The sequence below is a fragment of the Octodon degus genome, unplaced genomic scaffold (genome assembly GCF_000260255.1).
Source record: "Octodon degus isolate 3935 unplaced genomic scaffold, OctDeg1.0 scaffold00102, whole genome shotgun sequence".
Lineage (NCBI taxonomy): Eukaryota > Metazoa > Chordata > Mammalia > Rodentia > Octodontidae > Octodon > Octodon degus.
In genome coordinates this window covers 191,967-215,055 of record NW_004524678.1, presented here as the reverse complement: position 1 = coordinate 215,055, position 23,089 = coordinate 191,967, and the positions used below count along the sequence as shown (strand labels likewise).

Sequence of the window (23,089 nt, the reverse complement as noted above, 5' to 3'; positions counted from 1 at the left end):
CTGGTGACCTCTTTTGAAGTTATGGAGCGGATTATCCTGGACACCGTGGCGCCCCAACTTCTCTTCCAGACCCTGTAGCGCCAGACAGCAGTATCTCGAGATCTTGCTATATAATTCAGGCTGCTCTAAACTATGAAACCTCCAGTAACTGTGAGCTAAATAAACCTTTCCTTCCCAAAGCTTGAGGGTCAGGTATTTGCCCCAGCAACGAGAGAAGACTAATTAATATAGTAGCAAAAATCAAAACCAGTCAATCAATCTATCAGCACCATCATCACAAGCCAGCCAATCTGTGCCTCCCTCCTGCTGAAAACATCTTCCTGACGAAATCAAATCCGTAGCCCTAAACCCCATTTTCTAAGAACATAAGAAATTAAAATAAGAAAAAACGATTACAGCACAGGTGTGTGACAGCACACACCTGTAATCCCGGTGCTATGGAAGACTGAGGCAGGAGAATCTCAAGTTCGAGTCTAACTGGGGCAACTTAGTAGTTTCACTATTTTTTAAAATTTAAAAAAAAAAATTAAGGGGGCTGGCAAGATAGCTCAGCGGACTAAGTTCCTGCTTAGGCAAGCACAGGGACACGGGTTCGTTCCCCGGTCCTGCATGCTGCGCTAGCCCTCGCCCCCAGGCACACCGAGCTGGCCACCGAGTCTGGGCATGGTGGCACACGCCTGTAATCCCAGCGCTGGGGAGGCTAAAAACAGGAAGATCACTGAGTCCGAGCTCTATAGTGAAACCCTATACCAAATACATTAATAATAATAATTTTTGAAAAAATGTAAAAGGACTGGGGTGTAGTTCAGTGTGAAGGCTCTGGATTCAATACCTAGTACAAAAAAAAAAAAAAGAAAACAAAACAAAACAAAAAAGTGGAATATGATTCAGGATAATCAGCATCTCTGTTGTAGCATAAGAAATAATCAAAGGTGCCAGGCACCGTGGTAGTGAATGCTTATAAGCCCAGTACCCTAGGAGGCTGAGCAGGAGGATGGCTGCAAGTTCAAGGCCAGCCTAGGGTATATAATGAGTTCAAGGCCAACCTGAGCTGTGTGGTGAGACTGACCCTACCTTAAAAACCAAAATAATAATAATAATAATAATAATAATAATAATAATAATATGAAAATTGCATGAACCTCAAATAAGTCTTGGGGGTTTTTAATTGTTTTATTTGTTTATTTATTTGTTTGTTTGTTACAGCTCAAACTCATAGTAATCCTCCTGTCTCAGCCTCCCCAGCGCTGGAATTATAGGTGTGCACCACCACATCCAGTCTCAGTAGCCAGAGAGTGCATCTGAGGTTCTGGAGCCAACACAGCATGCAGTACCAGGGATCAAATCCAGGTCCTCGTGCTTGCCAGGCAAGCACTTAGACCACCAAGCAATCTCCCCAGTCTCAAGTCTTGTTTTTTTTTAATATCACAGTAAAAGATATTTAAGACAACTGGAGAAATATGACTATAGACTAGGAATTAAATGAAATTAAAGAATAATTTTTCTTTTTAAGCATGGAGTAAGTAGTTAGGAAGGGAAATTCTCAGGGTGATATTTTACCTCTAAATACATGCTTCTGATTTATTATCAGTAAAATAACAGATAATGGAGGTAGGGCAGAATGCTAACTTTGAATAGAGGTGGTATATAGATGTCCATTATACAATTTTATTTATTTTTGTTTTGGAAATTTTGCATAAGAAAAAATAAGAATAAAAAGTTTTAAAGCATGGCACTAAATCTTAGTTTTCTGGGCATCACTGTTTGCCCAACTAATTCAAGAGCCACTTTATCTGGAGCCCTTAGAATACATTGAAATCCCAGCAGCTAACAAAACCAGTCACTGGCTCTTCTCTGGTAGAAGTGACCCTGACACTGCTCAGAGAGGACTGGCTTGGCCTTAAATAAAGACTCTGTCAGTCACAGGGCTCGGGTCACAAGAGCAGACCCTGAAGAGCACACAGAGGAGGAAGCATCTGCGTCACAAGGAGGCTTGTTACCATAGCAACTGTGTGCCCGTGCCTGTGCCACTGTGTCCAGGGAAAACAGCACCCCAAGCACTGCGAGGATCTGAGGAGTGTGCGGGGGTCCCTGCCAGCTGCAGGAAATCAGAGTGAACAAGGGGGCGAAGCCGAGACATCCTTGTGCTGCTGCCCAGGAACCAGGGGACAAGGGCAAGCCAGCCAGGGCCAGCACGAGTTGGCAGGAGTGCCGGGGCAAGCCCAGACTAGCTGCGCTCCAGCACAGCAGCAGGAATTGTCAATGACCCAACGTGGAAGGGTTACATGGGCAAACAGAATTTTCAACAAGTCAACTGAAAGCCAAATGACTTCCATGTTTCTCTTCCAAATGGCCTCATTGAAAAGGGCCCCGCCCCTCAGAAAAGCCAGTTTCCTGAGATGGAGGAAGGACGGAAGAGATCAGCACAGCCCTGTGGAGGCAAACCCTGAGGGAGATGGCTTGTGTGGGATATTTTACGATGTCTTCTGTGGAGCTGGTTTCTACTGGGAAAGTTGAATTTTTTTTTTTTTTTTTTTTGCTGAACCGGGGATTGAACTCAGGCCCTTGCACTTGCCAGGCAAGTGCTTATTCCACTGAGCCATCCCCCGGCCCCCCCCCCCCCCGGTTTCTACTAGGAACAAATATATAACACATTTTTTTTGGTACTAGGAATCTAACTCAGGGCCAGGGAGATGGCTCAGTAGAATAAGCTCTTCCCTGGCAAGCGCAAGGATCTGAGTTCAATCCCCAGTTCCGCCAAAAAAAAAAATCTTACAGGAATCTAACTCAGGCCCTTGCACTTGCCAGGCAGGTCCTTAAGCACAGAGCTATCTCCCTGGCACCTACTAGGAACAAATAAAAAAGAATGCATGTCACACAAAATGCATCCTATTTTACCACAACAGCATGTGCACTTGGGAAAGCTGAGCTGTTTGGACCAACCAGACCTCAAAGGAACTGGAGCCAGAGACAGCAACAACCGATTTCGTCATCCAAACCTGGGTGCAGATCCACAGAACCCTAGATGAGCAACTCTGGGGAGCCAGTAAGCGGAGCCTCCTGGAGTTAGCAGCAAACACAGCAAGAAAAAACAACAGAGGAGAGCAGAGAGGAAGGGCCAAATATTGCAAAGAGCAAGCTGCAGGCTCCAGCCTTCGCATGCTACTGAGACACAGGGGACTCTCAGAATTATCTATGCGCTGAGCTAAAACATTAAACTTCCTTCTGTGAAGAAATGGCGTTAGAGGATAAGAAGACATGTAATGTAGCCACAGGGCTGAAAGGGAGCAAAATCTTGCAGCTACGGCCTCGGTAAGGAAAGAGGACAGAAGACCAGCCAGTGCTAGGGGCAAGAGGAAGCCTGCTGGCATCCACGGGCCAGGGAGAACCATGCTGGCACGAAGCAGCCACCAGAGTCAGATGCTGGACACAGGCGGGTGAGCCCAGGCCCGGGCTGACAGTGGGCAGCATGAACTCGTCAGGCATCGGGAAAAGACCGAGGCCTGGGAAGGCGTCCATGCATGGCGTATCTGACATGCACAGGGCCCTGGGTTCAATCCCCCAGCACCCCAAACAAACTCAAATGCTTTGAAAACACTTAACTGTACAGTAGACAGCTGTGTTACCATATTCTTTTTATTCTAAAACATTTAGGCCATACTCTCCTCTAAACCAGCATGGACTACTTCTATTAAAAACAAATAGCAAGGGCTGAACAGATAGCTCAGCAGACTAAAGCACCTGCTAGGCAGATGCAGGGGCCAGGGGTTCGATCCCCCGCATGCCAAGTATCACTATACGAGTTTGATCTGTGTAATGAGACCTTGTAAAAACTGTGTACTAAATACATTTTAAAAAAAATAAATAGGCCCAGGGAGATGGCTCGGTGGAATAAGCGCTTCCCTGGCAAGCACAAGGACCTGAGTTCAATCCGTAAATAAATGAATAATTAAATAAATAAATAACAGGGTGCCCGGTCCCACCCCTGGGCACACAGCACTGGCCACTGAGTCTGTGCATGGTGGCTCAGGTCTGTAATCCCAGCACTCAGGAGGCTGAGGCAGGAGGATCACTGTGAGTTTGAAGCCAGCCTGGGTTATATACTGAGTTCAAGGCCAGCCTAAACTACACAGCAAGACCTAGTATCAAAAAACAAAAACAAAACAGAACAAACAAATGAATAAAAGCAAACAAACAAGGAACACAACAAATTTCCTGCTCTCCAGTTTTCTGAGGTCCAGGCTAGACCAACCATCTTTCTGTGCCTTGGACAGCGGGCACAGATGGTGTTTGATAAACACACACATTAGCCCTACAGATTTCTTAGCATAAGCAAGCCAGGTACAATACTCACATACTGAAGAAACTTAGGAAATCCAACAGAATGATTTACTGGCTCAAACAAGGCTCAGCTCCTTCAGTGAGGATGAATGTTGCAGACCTTATGCTAAGAGAAATAGACACTGCTTATGCCAGGCATTTTTCTTAGCACTTTTTGGGAATGAATCCACTCCATCCTCACCACGGACCTGTGCAGTGTGTGTGTGTGTGTGTGTGTGTGTGTGTGTGTGTGTGTGTATGTGTGTGGCAGTGGTCAGCACAGGACTGAAGCCACTAACCTGGCTCACGGCTACCACGTCTTAGGACCTTGGACCTTCCCTTTACTCCTTTCAACTGTTTCCTGTCACCTCTGCATTCTTGCAGGTTCCTGTCAAGTGAAATATGGTTTTCTAACCTTTGACTTTGTCTATTAATTTCTTTTTGAATTATGTTTCCTTTTTTTCTTTTTTCTGTATCTAGAACAGGGTCTCACTCTGTAGATCAGACTCTTAGTGGTTCTCCTCTTTTCAGCCTCCCAAGCACTGGGATTCAGATGCTTACCACCACGCCCAGTCTCAATCACCATCTCAGAACACCCCAGGGGCGGGGCCAGCACAGCACGCTGGGGGATCAAACCCTGGCCGCTGCACTCTGCCTAAGCCGGAGCTTTAATCTGCTGAGCTAGCAGGCCAGCCCTGCATCTTGATCCACTCGGCCAGCCCATTTCTTTTGATTGGTGAATTGAGCCCGTTAACATTGATGATTATGACTGCTATGTACTGACTCACCCTTGTCATGTTATTTTCCTGTTGTTGGCTCCCCTTTTTCCTCCCTCTGTTTAACTGTTCGCCTTGCCTGGTGAATTCACTCTGTTCAGGTTCATGGAGTTGTAGTCCTTGTTACATCTTCACAGAACACTCCTCGGCACATTTTGGAGGGATGGTTTGGTGGCCATGAATTTCCTCGGGTGTTCTTTATCATGGAAGTATCTCACTTGTCCATCAATTTTGAAAGTTAGTTTTGTAGGATACACCAATCTGGGCTAGAGGTGGTTTTCTGTAAGGGCTTGAAATACTTCACTCCAAGCTCCCCTTGACTTGAGAGTCTGCTATTATTCTGACGGGCTTGCTTTCCTATAGGTGACTTCTTTCCTTTCTCTAGTAGCTTTTTTTTTTTTTTTTTAATTTTTTTAATTTATTTATGTGTGTGTGTGTGTGTGTGTGTGTGTGTGGCCAGCTCAGCCCACCAGGGGGCAGGGCTGGCTGGCATGTGGTGCTGGGGGATTGAACCGCGGTCCCTGTGCTTTTCTAAGCTTATTCTAAGTAGGTGCTTTAGACCACTGAGCCATCTCACCAGCCCTCTAGTAGCTTTTAATAGTCCATTCTTGTGTTGAACTTCTGTAATCTTAACTATTACATGCCACGGTGTAGATTTATTTTTGATCATAGGTAATTAGAGTTCTATATGCTTCACTTATCTATATGCCAAATTCCTTTTCCATTCTTTTCTGCCACAACTTCTGTGAACAGGTCATTTGCATTTGTGTCATTTGCATTGTCTCCTGTTTTTGCCTCACCTCCAAGAAATATTATGTTATTCTTCTTTGCATCACATAGCAGCTTCTGGATTGATTCGTTCATGGAGAATCAACGCTATTTTTAAGAAACATTTATTTTGTATATTTATATCTGGAAACCTAAACAACTAACTTGAAGATAACATCATACAGTACAGCAACCACTGTTGAATTTCTACTACTTTGTTTAGTGAAATTTTGTTATCATTTCTAATGCTGCTTTTATTACTATTTTATATTCTTTAAAAAATAAAAATAAGGGTCAGCCAAATAGCTCAACAGATTAAAGCCCTGCAAGCAGGCACAGGGGCCAAGAGTTCGATCCCCGGGCCTGCTGGGCCAGGCCTACCCCTGAGGGTGGTAATTGAGACTGGGCGAGGTGGCACGCGCCTGTAATCCCAGCTCTTAGGAAGATCACTATGAGTCCAATTTAGGAGTGAGACCCTGAACACCCTGTAGATCCTTCCCTAAAATACAAAAAAATAAATAAAAATAGAAATATTCATTTTCATGATTGCTCCTCACAGTTCTGTCTCCTACAGCAAAGATTCTGTCCTCACATTGGCTCATTCTGCCGCACATACTTTCAGTGGAGTTTTTAATCCATTTAAATCTGTTTCATGGCTTCCGTTTCTTTCCTGTACTGGAAGTTCGTGGCATCCATCATTTTCCTAAGCTCAGGAGTCACTGTGTCCGTCACTGTGGTCACCACATCTGCTCTGACTCTGCTAGAGCCTTGTCCACCTGCTTTGTTATTCCCACTGCTGCCACTTCAGAGTCCACGTGGGCGGCTTTCAGGGTCTTCTACTTCACTGCCCCGGGTTTGCCTGTGGTGCGCTAGAAGTTTGGGTTTGTATTTTGTTTGTCTCCTCACTTCCTTTTTTTTTTAGTTTAATTCCTTGGTTGATAGATGTAAACTGCCCAAGGCAGCTAGTTTTATTGCTAGGATTTAACACCCTCAAGAAATGACTGCTTTTCAGAGCTGTCTTCGTTTATTTTTTATTTTATTTTATTTTTTGACGGAACCAGGGATTGAACTCAGGCCCTTACGCTTGTCAAGGAAGCGCTTATTCCACTGAGCCATCTCCCAGGCCCCAGAGCTGTCTTCCAGGTGTAGCTGGCTTTTGGGTTTTAGGTCTTGCTCAAAATCCTATCTTTTCAATTTATTGGAGATGAGTAGTTGCTGCTGCTTGCCCACACCCTGGTTCTTTGGGCACCAGCCTACCGCATTTTTATGACCCTTTGGCAATTTCAGTCTTGATAGACTAGGAAAAACAACTGATTAGAACAATCATGCCACCTTTGCTAGAGTAGAATAATTGCAATAACAATCACATTTAAAAAAAAAAAAGAGCTAGAAGAGTTAGAGAGATAGTTCAGTGGTCTAAGCGCCTGCCTGACAATCACAAGGCCCCAGGTTCAATACCCGGCACCACATGCCATGCGAGCCCTGTGCCAAACTGACCACAAACTGGGTGTGGTGGCACATGCCTGTAATCCCAGTGCTGGGGAGCCTGAGACAGGAGGATCACTAGGCGTCCAAGCTTCATAGCAAGATCCTATACCAGATAAATAATTTTTAAAAAGCTGCTTGAAAATGACAAATTGAGATAACTATTAATTAGCCACCTTTATCCTTAAGAATTGGATGTGTGGGTTTTATAGCAAAATATAAAATGAACCCAAAAATTGTGTGCAGTAAATAAATCCTTAATATGGTAATTTTACCCTTATAGGGGGAAATTTTAAATGGGTTAAGGAGAAAAATGGAGAAATAGAAGAAGAGGAAGAAATTAAGCACAAGACTGGAGGGCAGAGGCAGGTCACACAAGCAGAAACTGGTGAAGAAGGAAAGAAAGAGAGAAAGACATAAAGACAAAAACAGAACAACAGAAGAAAACTAGAAGCCCTGCTCACACTCATATAAAAACAATAACAAGAAAAAGACAAAACAAAAAAGAAAAAGAAGAAAAAAAAAATGTCCACTCCAAAGCCTATCTCTGCTGTCACTGGTAGACAATGTGGGCAAACAAGGTCCACTCCTGAGCTGACAGATGCCAACCAGCGAGCTGCAACTCCACAGCAGGGTAGCTGATACTCTCAGGAAGCCTGCTTTAGTTCCAGGAAAGTCCAGGCCAGTTTCCGGCTGAGGCTGCAACCACGCCCATTCAGCCTGCTGTAGTCTGTGTGCCTCCTGCCGACTTGACCTGGGATTCCTGAACCCATTTCTGTGAGCCACTTGGTGGAGCCAGTGGCAGCTGTCCTGAGTTCTGAGCTCAGTGGTCCCCCTCCAGGCTGGCTACTGGCCGACTGCCCTGTCCTGGGGTGTGCCTGAACCTGGCAGCCACTGCAGTCCACTGGGTCCCCAGCTCCTTTCCACTGGTGTGTTTCTCAGTGGCGGGCTCAGGGATCACCGAAGTCACCATGAGTCTGCAGATTCAAGCCAGTGTCCCATGAAGTGAGTCAGGGCTCTGGGAAAAAGCACCGCCTACCACCACTTCACTGAAGTCTGTCTCTTCACTCTCCCCATGGGTTTGGTTCTTGCTTTAGGTCCTTCCTAGGTCTCAGGGCCCCACTTCCCTCCTCTTCTCTTCCTCAAATTGCTATGTCCCAGTGTCTGGACACCAAATCTCAGAGGGTCCTTCCTCTGCTCTCACCACTCCCTCACCTGCCCACCTCTACACCATCGCATCTGCCTCTGGTGCCTCCTTCTAAGGCACTGAGTTCTTCTCTCGCTCTTCTTGTACTTCTCCCATTCCTTTGAGGAACCCAGGTACCTTTCTAGCTTGGCCTGTCACTGGTAACTCACAAATGTAAATCTCTAGGCTTAAGACCATGTATGGCTCTCCTTTTTCCTCTGTACAAATGCAAATTTTTCACTATCCTCATCTCAAAAATCTGTCCCAAGCACTTTTGCTACATAATGGAACACCCCAGAATTCAGTGGAATACATTGTTTTATGTAGGGAAATACTGTCAGGGGTTCAGATGGGGCGGGGAGCAGATGGCTGGCCTGAAGTCTACATTTCTGGGGCTCTGGCAGGTGGGCTAAGTCAGGGGGAGCTGTGGTTACTTGGGTTTTTCTCAAGTGTCTAATGTCCTGTGCTGGCTGTTGGGTGAACCCCAGCCAGGACCCTAACACCAGTGTATGTCTTCTCCCTGTGACCAGGACTTCTTCAAAGAATGACAGTCCCAGGGACAGCTAAACTTACACAGTGATGCAGGGCTTTGAAATGTCTCACATCCTTCCAACACTTGCCAACGGACTCCATCCCACAGTTCTCCCTCACCATGAAGGAGAGACTATATTGCATCAGGTGTTTGTGGTATACTACCTTAATTCTTGTAAGTGCCTGGACAAACAGCTGAGACTTTCCCCACTGCTAGGACCAAATACAGTGGCACCCTGATTCATGATCTTAACTTTTTCCATAACTCTGGTTACAAATGGAATCAGACAACGGAATCAGATTCAGTGGTTAGGTTCAGTGTTGACTCAGAGGATTAAAGCACCTGGGGCTCCGGCAGGTGGGCTAAGTCAGGGGGAGCTGTGATTACTTGGGTTTTTCTCAAGGGTCTAGTGTCCTGTGCTGGCTGTTGGGTGAACCCCAGCCAGGACCCTAATGCCAGTGTATGGCTTCTCCCTGTGACCAGACACAGGAATTGGGGTTTGATCCCCAGGCATGCTGTGCCAGCCCCGCCTCTGGGGCACACTGAGATGGTGACTGACACTGGGCATGGTGGTACGTGCCTGTGATCCCAGTCCTTGGAGGCTGAAAAAGGAGAATCACTATGAGTGTGATCAACATAGTGAGACCCTATAGACCCTGTACTAAGCACAAAAGGATAATAATAATAATAAAGTACATAAGTCAGTAACTGTACATAAATCAGTCTATTCTCTTTTCTTGAGCAGTTCCTCTGTCTGGCAAATTGCATGCCAAAGTAACAAGTGACCTCTTGAAGTTTTAAAAAGAATTTTCACCATATATATTAAATACAACACGTTTTACTTGACCGTTCATGTTATTGGGAAGGCTTCCAGTCAACAGCAGGTCATTAGTAAAGTTTTGGGGAGTAAAAAGTTACACATGGCAAGGTATGGTGGCACAGACCTGTAATCCCAGAACTTGGGGGGCTGAAGCAGAAGGATCACACCATGAGTTCAAGGCCACCCTGGGGTACAAGGCCCATCTGAACTACATAGCAAGACCCTGTCTCAAAAAAGAGAAAGAAAAAGTTTTACATGAATGTTCAGCTCCACAGGGTTTAATGCCCCTAACATTGGAGCTGTCCAAGGGGTGGGGGAAGCCTCGTTTCTGCTCGTCTGCCATCTACGCAGTTCATATCCCTGATTAATGTGTAACTATTTGTGTGTCCTCTGATTTCTTAATACAAACAACAATGTCCCCATATACCTTTTCTACAAAATGTAAGTGGTCTGCCAAGTTCAGCTACTGAAAGACACAGGACATTGAGGTCACTCCTATTCAGAGCTCCAGGAAGTAAACGTTCATATAAATCAGTTCATGTACACAGGCACATCCCAATAAAATAAATTGCCAGAGACAGAATTTCCAAGTAGGATAAACATAAAGATGTTGCCAAATTGCCCACTGTGGGTTCCATTATGTCAAGTTTATTGGCTTGGGAGCCACACAGGGATTTGGGGAACACACTTCTGAATATGTCTGGCTATGGGGCCATGGAGGTGTGACCTTTGGACCCGAACCAGGCCCCTGGGCCAGTCCTTTGTGGGCTGTTCCCCTGCTCTGCTTCCCACCAGCCATGAACTAAGCATCTGTCCCACCAGATCCTTCTGGCTTGGCGCCATACACCAGGGACTGAACCTCCTGAAATCGTGAGCCCAATGAAGCTTCTCCTCTTTCAAACTGTGGGTGATGGGCACTATGTTCCAGCAACAGGAATGCTAGAGTTGCTGCTATAGTTTCCATCCATGTCTCCCCTCCCCCATGGCTCCTGTGTTAAAAGAATTAGGCCCCAGATGGTGGAGACTCCAGGCGATGAGGCCTGCTTAGAAGACGCAGATTACGAGGGTGTGCCATGAAGGCCTGGCTCTGAGTGGCAAACCTCAGCACTGTCCATGTGGTGCGGGGTTTGTACCCATGCATAAGGGAAGAGTTGTGGGGTTCCAGAGGCCTCCGCCCAGACTTCAGAAGCAAGCCTGGGAGGGCAGGCCTTACGTGGCCGATTGGGATCCTGCAGGCAGCCCCCAGAGTTTGAATCTGGAAGGTGCCAAGGACTTGGCCCTTACCTGGTGGCACTCCTGTGAGGTGGTGGAGAATTGGGAGGTAGGGCCCAGGGGGCAGAACTCAGCCCCTGGGGGTGAAGAGTTTATTTTGTCAGGCACGACAGTCTCATAGGCATGACTCGAGTTGAGCAGCGGCACCCCACAACTTCATGTGTGAGAGTGCTGCCGTCCTGAGCCCCAGGGACCTTGGGACATGGCCTTACTGGCAATAACGCTGTTCCCGCACACACGGTGGGGCAAGAGGTGGTGTGAAGACAGAGCAGGTCCTGAGTCCAGCGTAAGCACTGTCCTCGTAAGATGGAAATCGCGACCCTGACAGAAGCCAAAGCTGCAGAAGTTACAAACCGGGGGACATGAAGGCCTGACGGCCCCCACTAAAAGCCAAAAGACTTGAGCAAGGACCCTCCTCCCAGAAGCTGGCTTCGTGGGTACTCTGGGTTTGCTGACGCCTTGACTGCACATCTGGAGCCTTCAGGACTTCCAGCCGTGGATTTCTGTGGTCTGGACCACCTCGGTGGCACTTTCTTCCAGCAGCCGACAGAACCAACAGAGGGAAAAACCTGTGGCTGCACCTCCCACAGCACAGAAAGTGCTGCGGCAGGGGTTTTTTGTTTTTGTTTTTGTTTCGTTTTGTGAGACAGGGTCTCATTAGGAAGTCCAGGCTGGTCTTGACCTCACTATGTAGCCCAGGCTGGCCTCAAACTCATGGCAACCCTCCTGCCTCAGCCTCCTGAGTGCTGGAATGACAGGCGTGTGCCACCACCCCTGGCAGATAATATATTTTTAAAGGAACTAGAAGACTGGCTTTTCTCCCTCATTCTCAATCACTTGTTAAGTTTTGTTGTTTTGTTGTTTTTTGTTTTTTTTGTGGAGTCAGGGCTTGAACTCAGGCCCTTGTGCTTACCAGGGAAGTGCTTATTCAACTGAGCCATCTCCCTGGCCCCTACTTGTTAAGTTTTAATCCACTTAGATCACTTCCAAATTCTAGTCATAAATCATGGCTTTATTTTGCCCTGCTGTTTCTGACAACTCTAAGAACAGGTCCTAGCCAGGTGTGGCGGTGTAGGCCTGTGATCCTAGCACTCAGGAGGCTGAGGCAGGAGGTCGGCTCAGTTAAGGACCAGCCTGGACTACAATGTTTCCAGTTCATCTACAATCTACAGAGACAAATACAGTCTTGTGAAAGCTGAGGCAGGCGTGACTTTTTGAGGGACTCAGTCATGGCCAGTGTCACCCCCTCACACCAGGTGGTACCCAGCCCTCCTGAAACTGCGGACACTGTCACCACAAGTATGAAGACAGTCTTAGCCTGCTGGATAAGACAAGCTAAAATCTAGTTTACGAGAAATATAACATGAGCACCAAGACTGTGTGTTCCCATAAATTCGCTGAAAAGATCAACGGATGGGACCAGCTCTGTCCCTTCAGCCTTTGGTGGATGACGCGTCTAGAAAGTCATTCCATGTACACCTGGGAGTGAGGGGGGCAGTCCCAGGAACATGAAGACCGAGGCCCTCTCAGATCAGATAGAGGTCTGAAGAAAAAGACAGTGCACATGCAGGAAAGGTCTGGAGAGGAGGAAAACGGCCCAAGTGAAACTCAGTCGTGAGTGTGGCAGATTGAGGACTGGTGGTCAACTGTCATACCCAGCTAAGCCGAACCAGAGAGGTGCTGGGGTGGGAGACCCGTCTGAGGGTTGTTGCCAGCAGCATTAGCGGCAGAACTGAAGAAGAGGTGATGCTGTGGCTGTTGGTTCTCTTGGAGGAGCTTGTCAGGCCGGTTTCTCTGATGAGCTCCGCTGTTCTTATCAGAGGAGGATCTCAGGACCTTGTCGCTGAGAATGGCTGCGGTTCACTTGGAGGAGCTCTGGTCCTTACCTTGAGCACTGCTTCCTGGCTTTGGGGGGGAAGATGGCGCACTGCTCAGTTTTGTGGAGAAGCTGGTCACATTGGCCTGCGGATGGGAACTCAGTTTCCCTCATCCCCGGAGGAGCTCGGGACCTCACTCTTGCTGGGGATGGCTGTGATACCTGTGTGGGAGCTCTGGTCCTTACTTTGAGCATCACTTTCTGATCCCAGTGCAGATCCTTCATCCTGCTGACACAGACTTCCTAGCTTCCACCCCTGACCTTTACACTTTCCCAGCACAGATCTATGAAACAGCCCTGCATGAGACTTTGTTGTGACTCTTGGCCATCAGTTGGACGCATGGGAGGCATTGTTATGGGCTCTAGGTTGTCAGCAGACTCACGCAGGACATTATCTTGGGATCCAGGCCCTCAGCTGGGTTCTTTGGTCTATAGTGTGTGGACAGATAAGACTCTTTGGGTGACTATTACAAAATAATTCTATAAATTATGGGTTCTGTATTAAATTGTTCCTCTTTACAAAACTCCAAACTGCAACAATGAAAGAACTGGGATGTGGCTAGAGGTCACAGGATCTACAAGATTCAAAGGAAGCCAGGTCCTGGGAGTGGTGCTGACAGTTCTGCCCTCCCTCCTGGCCCTTGGGCAAGAGCCAGGGTCAAACAGAAAAAGCAGACAGACAGCCCAGGACACCCGGCACCAGCCCACTCATGGCTACCACAGATGCTCTGGCAGTCAGACACACACTAGGAGGCGGGGGCGACCTGCCCTGAGCACTGGGAGTCAACACCAGCGCAGAAGAGGAGCTGAAAGACAACAACCACAACCGCAACCACAGCTCTCCTACCACTGAAGCCAACACTAATGTCTAGAAACCAATACACAGAGACGAAAGGTAGAAAGTCCTGGAGTTTGCTCAATGGCTTAGAAAAATGAGTTTCAAACTAGATTCAGTTCTGTCCTGCTTACTTTTCTCTTGCTGTTCAGAAAAAATACCTGACACTCCAATTAAACAGGAAAAAGTTTATTATGTAGCTCACACTGAGTGGAGGTTTCAGTCCACACTCAGCTGGCTCCAAGGCAGAGGCACGTGGCAGAGGGCAGCTGTTCAAGGTGGTGGTGAACAGCAAGAGCAGAAAGCGAGAAGCAGCAAAAGACAGCTTCTCTCCCTATTTATGTTGCATGCAGGCTGCCCACCGTAGGGTGCAGCACTCACCCAGCGTTGGACCACAAATCAATCACAAATTCCAGAAGCCTGCCCCATGACTGCCTGAGGCTTTGATGGGACATCGAGACACAAACCATAACACTATGAAAAAGGAAACTATAGTTGTCACTGGCTTTACCCCAAAAGAAATCAAAATTAAGGGGGTACTTTCTCTATATGACATTAAAAAGGCCCCCAAGCACCCCACCCTCCCTTCTCTTCACCACCATGTTAGGCCCATTCTTCCACGTCCAGTGCCATCCTAGGCATCCTCTCAGCTGCCTTCTCACCAGTTGTACAGCTCTTTAAAAAAGAACCCTCAATAGTAAATCCTTACGCATGATGCCTGATGTGTAGGCCCGCAAACTTTACACCACGACCCACAGTGAGAAGTGCATTTCACCACTGTGGCCACTGTGCACACCCCCACCACACACACACACTCACATCACACCTGTCAAACCTGTAGAGCGGTCCCTTAACACACGTCTAGCCAGCCGCAGCGCCACACACCTATAACCCCAGCTACCGGGAAGGCTGAGGCAGGAGGATCACAAGCTTGAGGGTGGCCTGGGCTACTTAATGAGACCCTGTCTCAAAACATAAGCCAGGCATGGAGATGCACACCTGGGATCCCAGCACTCTGGGAGGCAGTGGCAGGGGGAGTACAAGCTTGAGCCCAGCGTGGACAACTTGGCGATTGAAAAAGACCTGTCTTGAAATGAAATGTAGGGGGAACTACCCACTCGGGCCCCCTTCCTGTCCCTCTCTTGGACAGGAGCTTTCTTTCTCTCAATAAATATATTCTGCTCATTTAAAAAAATGAAATGTAATGGATTAGATGAAATAGAAGGTAAAAAAGGCCTCAAGTTTATCATTCTTTATAGCTAAGTAATAGTCCATTGTATAAAAATACCACATCTTTTTCATCCATTCCTCAGGTGACAGGCATCTTGGTTGTTTCCAACATTTGGCTATCACAAATTGTGCTGCTATAAACATAGGTGCACATATACCACTGTGATATGACATTTTCAGTTTCTCTGGGAAAATTCCCAGTAGAGGAATAGCTGATTTAAATGGGATTTGCAGTCCAAGTTTTAAGGAGTCTCCACACTGATTTCCATAACGGTTGCACCAGTCTACATTCCCACCAGCAGTGGAGAAGGGTTCCTTTTCCCCACAGCCTCTCCAACATTTGTTGTTGGGTGATTTCTTTATGATAGCCATTCTTTCTGGGGTGAGATGATATCTCAATGTGGTTTTAATTTGCATTTCACGGATGGCTAGTGATGTGGAGCATTTTTTCATATATTCATTCACTTCTTTAATGAGATATACTCATAAGTGAAGTAAACCAGACCCACATGTGTAAACATCATATAGTCTCCCTAGTATAAGAACTCAAAAGACAGAATAAAAATAGAAAGATATAACACAAGTAAAAGGAAAGCGAGAACTTGAGGATTAGACAACCAAGAGTGGGCAAGGAGAAAAGCTAGGAAACACTACAGGGGCAAAGCCATACATTTATATGTACAAGATGGGTAAGGCAGTGATCCTGTGAATCTTCAGCAGGTTTTTGAAACTAGCAGTTAATTGGTAGGATTCTCACCCTCACTAACGATATATGCTGATACCTGTGAACTAAGCAACTGCACTGAAGATGGCAATGTGTAATAGAAGAGTCACACTTGGAATGCTTGTCATTCTGGTCTTCTAAATACGTACTACTTGTCATGACATACCAATTACTGTCATACTGTCTCTCCAGTAAATGTTTGTTTAAAAGAAAAAGGGTAATAAATGAAAACAAGAGACAAGAAAAAAATGTCACAGGACTGTCCTGCTACAATGCTGTATATGGTTAGATTTCTAAATTTCTGTGTAAAAATATGTTACTGTTTATTCCTATTTTTTAAAATATTTTTTATATTCTGTAGGGACTTAAAGGTTAACATATCAATACTTGACAGAAAATACCTGTTCCATGTTATGCTTAAGATGTTTGATATTCAAACAGATAGTGAGGTTAAGCTTAACTGCCTATGTTGTAGGGTAATAACATTAAGCTTCTTTTCTGGAGGGTTAACAACCTAAGTTTGCAGACCAAAAATTAGAAAAAGAAGAGCTGCAAGAACAGCTAACATTTTGGCCCTAGCCTTTCAAGATCAGTGAAGACTCAGGACATAGGAGAACCTGTACTGTAACATCATGTAACTCAGATGTGTCCCAAACTTTCTGATCAAGGAGATGATGGGGCCACAGAGCAATGTGATCAATGATGTAGAATGTGCCTAAGGAGAGTCACATGGAGAGAAAACATTCTCTCAGGCTTTCACAGAGAGCACATTGGCCAAGCAATGACCGTGACATCCACATGGCTGACACTAACAAAGGATCTACAAACTGCGGTACAGGGTTTCAGGATAAATCCTGAGGGGATTTGACTGACCTTATCAGATACAAAAGCTACAATTCTTGTTATATAGTCTTACTTTATCTTGGTCTTAACCATCCAGCAGAAAAGTATAAAAACAAAGTATAAAAAGTAAAGCTATATTAATATACTGAGATGTAAAAGGCTCAAGTCAACAACTTCTGACATTGCCAGTCTTAGGGAAAGCCCACTACTATTATGCACTACTGGACTATATTGGAATATTTTGCTGAATTCATGCACCTATAAGATTTAAATGACAATGGAATACCCCTCTGACAAAACTAAACCAAAAAAAAGGGATACAAATGAACAACCATTTTGTATGTGTATATTCAAAATAGTTAGGATAAATATAGAGCTACATTCTCTTAATTCAATGAATAAAAAGATTTGTTCTAATAGTGTTTGTAGACAGGATATCATGTCTGCATCTTGTACAATGATTAACCACTAAGACAACAATATGCAATGTATTAAGTATTGAAACTATCTAACTAATCGGTTTTGAAACTGTTTCATTGCTATTTGTTTCTCAATAAAATTATTTTTTAAAAAGAAAAAGTAAAAAAGGGGTGGAGCTGTAGCTCAGTGTGAAGGCCTGTGGGTTGATTCCCTGTACAGCATAAAATTTAATTTAAAAGGTAAGATAATTCCTCAGACAGAGGACTGTTACCTAGAATATATAAACACCCAAAATTTAGACCCCCTCTAAAATAAAAGACCCAAAAATGGATAACTGAAATGAATACATGCTTCTCAGAAATACAAATGGTCACTCCTGCTAAGTTGGCCTTTTAAAAAGAGAGCACACTCTCCCCAGCTATAACTTAGAAAGGAATATTTTAATCTCAGGAGTGTAAATGGCAATCCTGACTTGAACTAAATCATTTCTCTCTGTGAACCTTGAACATGCACAGGTAACTTTGTTAACCTCTGCTTCCCTGAAAGAGGGCCAGGGTACTCTAACATCCAGGCCAAGGTGACTCGCCTTCTAGAAAGTTCTCAGCTCTTTTAAGATGTGCTCTGCCTACACACCAGCTCCCCATAATGAATGTAATCATCATGCACTGCAAACATGGACTAATAAGAACTAAAGAAATCTTTTTTTAAAAAGCACAAATGGTCAATAAGTACACAAAAAAATGCTGAACGTTGCTGGCCATTAGAAAAATACAAATTAAGCTGGACATAGTGAAGCACACCTGCAATCCCAGCACTAATGAGACAGGAGGATCACTTCAAGTCCAAAGCCAGCCTGGACTACATAATGTATAGTCAATACCAATAAAAAGAGTCACCCTGGGCTGGCGCTGAGCCCGTAACCGAGTCTGGTCATGGTGGTGCACACCTGTAATCCCAGCGCTGGGGAGGCTAAAAACAAGTCCCATCTGTGCAGTGAAACCCTCTTCCAAATACACAAAATGAGGGGAGAAAGACAGAGAGACAGACAGAGAGACAGAGAGACAGAGACAGAGACAGACAGACACACAAACAGACAGCAGGCAAGCAAGCAGGCCAACCAAATAGCTCAATGGATTAAAGCGCCTACAAGCAGGTAGAGGGGCCAGGGGTTTGATCCTGGGCCTCCCATGCCAGCCTCACCCCGGGGCTGGGGGGGAGGGCAATTGAGACTGGGCATGGTGGCACGCGCCTGTAATCCCAGCGCTTGGGAGGCTGTAAACAGGCAGATCAGTATGAGTCTGATCTAGTAGTGAGACCCTGAACATCCTGTAGACTCTTCCCTAAAATACAAAAAAAAAAGAAAGAAAAAGAAAGTAGGAGGATCACTACTAGTCCAAGCTGTGTAGTGAGACCTTGTACAAAATACATAAAATGAAAAAAAAAAAGACAACTGTGACCACCTGCAGCCTGGACTACATAGCAAGACCCTGTCTCATAAAACCAAATAAATAAGATACAATGTGCTGGGGCTGTAGCTCAGTGACAGTCTCCCTGTGTTTAACCTGTAGGACAGCAAACCAACAACACATTTGTACTGTCCATCTTATTGTGCAAGGTAAGTTGATCGCATCCACTCTGCTCCTTCTTTTTTAACACTGGTGACCCCAACACGGTTTGAAATCCGTGATAGATAAGGCATCTCCCAGTGTCGCAACATGAACAGGCAACTAAGAGTCCAGCAGCAATCAGGCTGCCCAGCTCTTGCTGGCGAACCTCTGCCTCAGTTTCCCCATCATGGGGATAAGGCAAGAGCACTCACTTCACAGCTGAGGAGCACACAAGACCACCTGCGTAAAGCGCTTAGTCCTCCGCAAAGTACAACTCAGAGCTCTTCATAACCTTCCAAGGTCCGTGCACTTTTCACTGCGGTAAAATATCAAGCTCTTCACCTTAACTACTGAAAGTGCCCAATTCACTGGATATGCACAGTGCCTGGCAACTGTCACCAGTTTCAGCACTGTAGAGGGAAACCCCACATTTACTCAGCAGTCCCTTCTGGGCTCCCCTCTTTCCTAGCTGAAGAACACTAACCTGCTTTCTGTCTCTAGGGGGATGAACTTTAAAATAGTATTAGCAGGTGCTCAGAACAGCTTCCAAGCGGGGAATGAAGCTTTGTCCTCCACGGCTGAACCTCAGCTCACTAGACAGCACAATGCCTTTTCTTCAGCACACCTGTGACCACTTACAGTAATCTGTAACTAATCTGAGACAGGAATCTCCTCTTCCTCGGGGTACCTGCTAGGTTAGAGGCCACTCTCTGTGGAAAGGTGTCCACGTTGGATGCCCACAAGAAGCAGAGGAGCAAACCCAGGAAGAGCAGCACTAAAACCCTCAACCCTCCTAAGAAGTGAATGTAGAAATGTGATTGCTTGGTGCAGTTGTGCACACCTGTAATCCGAGGGTCGCCAAAAGTTCAAGGCCAGCCTGAACTACCAGGGAAACCCTGTCTCAAAGGAACAAAACGAAGTGATTATTTTCTAGCTCTGCATTCGGAAACTCTGCTTTTGAGAGTACAAAGTTGTGCCATCGAGAAATTAAAAAAAAAAAAAAAAAAGAACTAGAACTTCTTGGTTTTCCCAGCGTCATTTCCTCTCTGGCCCCACCCTCCCACCCTTCCTTTGGGGTGTGGAAGTGGGCAAAAACAACACCTCCGCTCCTCCCAGCAGTTCCCAGAGTTGCTCCCCGGCTTTCAGAGAAATGGCAGGGCGTCTCGCCTGCGAATCATTGGCACTGCTTTCCTTGGTACTAGCGAAGGCAGAAAGCTCCCCAGTCAGAGAAATCCTCGGCGCCAAGACGCCCCGAAGGCAGGGACTCGTAGGCGACGACTGCAACCCCAGCCCAAGGACCCACATTTGTTCTTTTAATACGTAGCAGAGCTGGAGATGAAGGTTAGAGGTGCCGAGCTGGGCTCTGGGTGTGATCGCCAAGACCAAGAATAAAACGGGCAGCACGATCGCCTGTCCCACAGGCGGCCAAGTGTCAGTCCTTCCTCCTTCACCGAGCCCTAAAACTCCCCCTGTCGCCTCCCCCGCGGGCTGCGGGTAAGGGGGCCTCGGAGCGCGACTGGGGCGCTGCCTTTCTTTTGACGGACAGGGAAGGGAGGAGACGGAAGGCTCCTGGCTCCAACGTATCCCAAGATACCGCACACCTCAGGCTCCAGGGAAGCCCGCGCCCTTAACTCTGCCAATCAAATTTCGGAGAAGTACTGAGCTGGGGGTAAACTTCAGGTGGATAAAAGAGAACTACACCTCTCAGAAGGCGCCAGTCCCCAGGCAAGGGAGCCGCGTGCAGGTGTGGGTGCCGGAAGCACGCGACTCGGGCTTCGCCCCCAGGTCTCCTACAGGTGGGGACCGCAGGCCGGGCGCCCCGGGGACCCCGCTCCGCCACCGGGTGCAGAGGAGGGCAGGGCCGGGCGCAGAGGTCGCCGCCCCCCACGTCCGGGCTGCGGGCCAGCGCCGAGGACGGGTGGGACGGTGACAGCGGCGCCCGGCCACCTCCGCCCAACGTGGGGCAACTCCGGGAAGTCCCGCCGCCGCGCTAGCCCGCGGCCACCTCCCGCGCGTCCCTGCGTGTCCCCGCGCCGACCTGAGATGGTCTCCTGGTAGCCCTTGGTGAAGAACTGCATGGCCGTGGCCGCGCGCCAGGGCGTCTTGAGCAGCCCCTGGCGCTGCGGGTCCTCGCCCAGCGCGCACAGGATGGACGCGTAGGCGGCGGCCATCGCGGGCAGGCTCAGCGCGTTGTCCTCCAGGCTGCGCGGCCGCTCGCCCTTCCAGCCGTCGGCGGCCGGCGCGCCCCGCGCCTCGGGGAACCCGTTGCTGCACCGCGCGCCCTGCGGCTTCTCGGCCGGGGCTGGGCCCGGGCCCTGCTCCATGGACCGGCGGTTCCGCTCGGGAGAGACCCAGGGGCGCCTCAGGGTCGCGGGCAGCGACCTGCAGCCAGTCACCTGGAGGAGGAAGCCGCTTGCAACTGTCACGCTCAGAGACCTGGCAGGAGCTGGCAGGTGAACGCGCCAGCGCCTCCTTTTTATAGTCCAGAGGCTGGGCCGCGGCGCCGGACGCTGCCATTGGCCGCAGCCTCGTGACGTCACGTGTTGTCCCCGCCCCCTCGCCTTTTCTGGATCCCCCAGCGCCGGGCGAGTCTGGAAGCCGCATTCGTCGGGGACAGATGCCGCCGGGCGCAGGGTGCGCTCCTCACACGGAGCTGGTCCTCTCGCCCTGGAAAGATGAGCAAACAGGTGATCTCGCCAGGAAAAACCGAAATACGCCTTAGAGGAGGAGCTCCCGCCGTGCTTTCTGGTGAACACTGGCGGACCGTCATTTGAAACTTCTTCCATGGATAATAGTGTGGCAAAAGTAAGTCCCTGCCGCCGTCACCAGCCCTCTTCTGTGGGCCCGCAGCACTGGGTCTGTGAAGGCGCCAGGTCGCCTGCCGGCTGCCTGTTTAACTTCTGACACCCTGGTCTTGCACCATCATCAGGTGAAGTCTTGTTGCCACACCAGGAGTTTGGTGACCTGGGGACAGGTCGCCCTCTGTCCTGTGTGATTTTCACTAGCTGCTGACTAGCTATGAGGAACTAGTGAGAGAATAGCTGGAGGAGGCAGAAGACCTTTGCTTGACAACGCCCGAGGAAATAACCTTTGTTTTTGAGATCTGAGGAATGTGGCCCCCAAAATGTGTCACTTGGACAGAGACCTCCAGTTGCCCTCTCACCAACACCCCTCCCCTTTATAAAAGCTGCCCCTAGATGGGAGCTCCAGAAAGAGGACCCCAAGCCAGGCATGGTACCACAGACCTGTGATCCCAGCCCCTGGGAGGCTGAAGCAGGAGGATTGCTGTGAGTTCAAGGCCAACCAGAAATGTATAGTGAAACCCCGTCTCAGAAACACACACGAAAAGGACATGCTAGGGCAAGAATCACTCTGTCACCTTTTATCAGCTGGTAATCTATGGTAATAAAGTTCTTTCTCTACCATCTGCTTGACTTCAGAATGATTGTCCTTAGTCATACCCAGAACAACAGCCTTTTGTGCCCTAACATTTGTGGTGGTCAGAACTTTGGCCTTGGAGAAATTGATTTAAAAACAAAAAGACATAAATAAAAAGATGTTCATTTAGACCCACTTGTGTTTAGGGAGGTTTGATATGGAAATTTGGGATTTGATTAATTTACAGTGACGTGAAGAGCTCCTTTTCCCTGATGTTGGTACAAATTGTGAAATGCTAGAATCAGCTGGACTCCTAACCAGTGACCTCTGCCTTTATTGTTTTCTTTTGAGATTAAAGACCTGGACTTTTTTGCTCATTTGAGGGATTATGTCATAATGCAAAGATAAACTTTAAAATATCTATCAAATTAAGATTTTTTTTTTTTTTGGTTACAGAGAATGTCCAATGCTGATTTTCAGCCAAATAAACAATTAATAGGTTTATGATCAGACAAATCAGGAGATAAGCCTCTGGGATTATATTATATTAATAAAGTGGCACTCTTATTATAATTAATAGGTATTGTATTGCTGTTTGATTCATGATAGATCTCTCAGGACAAAGATCAGGGAAAATAAAGAAGAGGAGGTTTTATCTGGCAGCAAGTTCTTGGGACAGAACAGAACAATCCTGTTTGTTTTCTCAGAACTGTCTTAAGAGACCAGAGCAGGAAATCTTGTGTACTTTTTTAATTTATTTTTAATTGAGAAATAAATATGAATGAGACAGTTTCAAAGCTGATTAATAGGACAGTTTCGATACTCAATACATTGTACATTGTTATCTTCTTAGTGGTCATCCATAGTACAAGAAGCAGACAGGATATCCTGTCCAAACACTATTAGTACACCTCTTTCTTCTCATTGAATTAAGCAAAAGTAGCTGTATATTTATCCTAACTATTTTGTATATATTTAAAAAATGATCTTTCCTTTGTATCCCTTTTGGGTTTTTTT

At 47.0% G+C, this 23,089-nt stretch overlaps 1 protein-coding gene across 1 annotated transcript in view; it reads right to left on the bottom strand.

The window, feature by feature from the left end:
* Gch1 (GTP cyclohydrolase 1) overlaps positions 1-21,575 on the bottom strand; it is a 43,320-nt gene extending 21,745 nt beyond the window's left edge. Inside the window, exon 1 of the mRNA XM_023723733.1 lies at positions 20,733-21,575. Coding sequence (XP_023579501.1) covers positions 20,733-21,480 — 748 coding nt within the window. The 5' untranslated portion in view covers positions 21,481-21,575. The remainder of the gene's footprint in view (positions 1-20,732) is intronic.
* Positions 21,576-23,089: the final 1,514 nt, after the last annotated feature.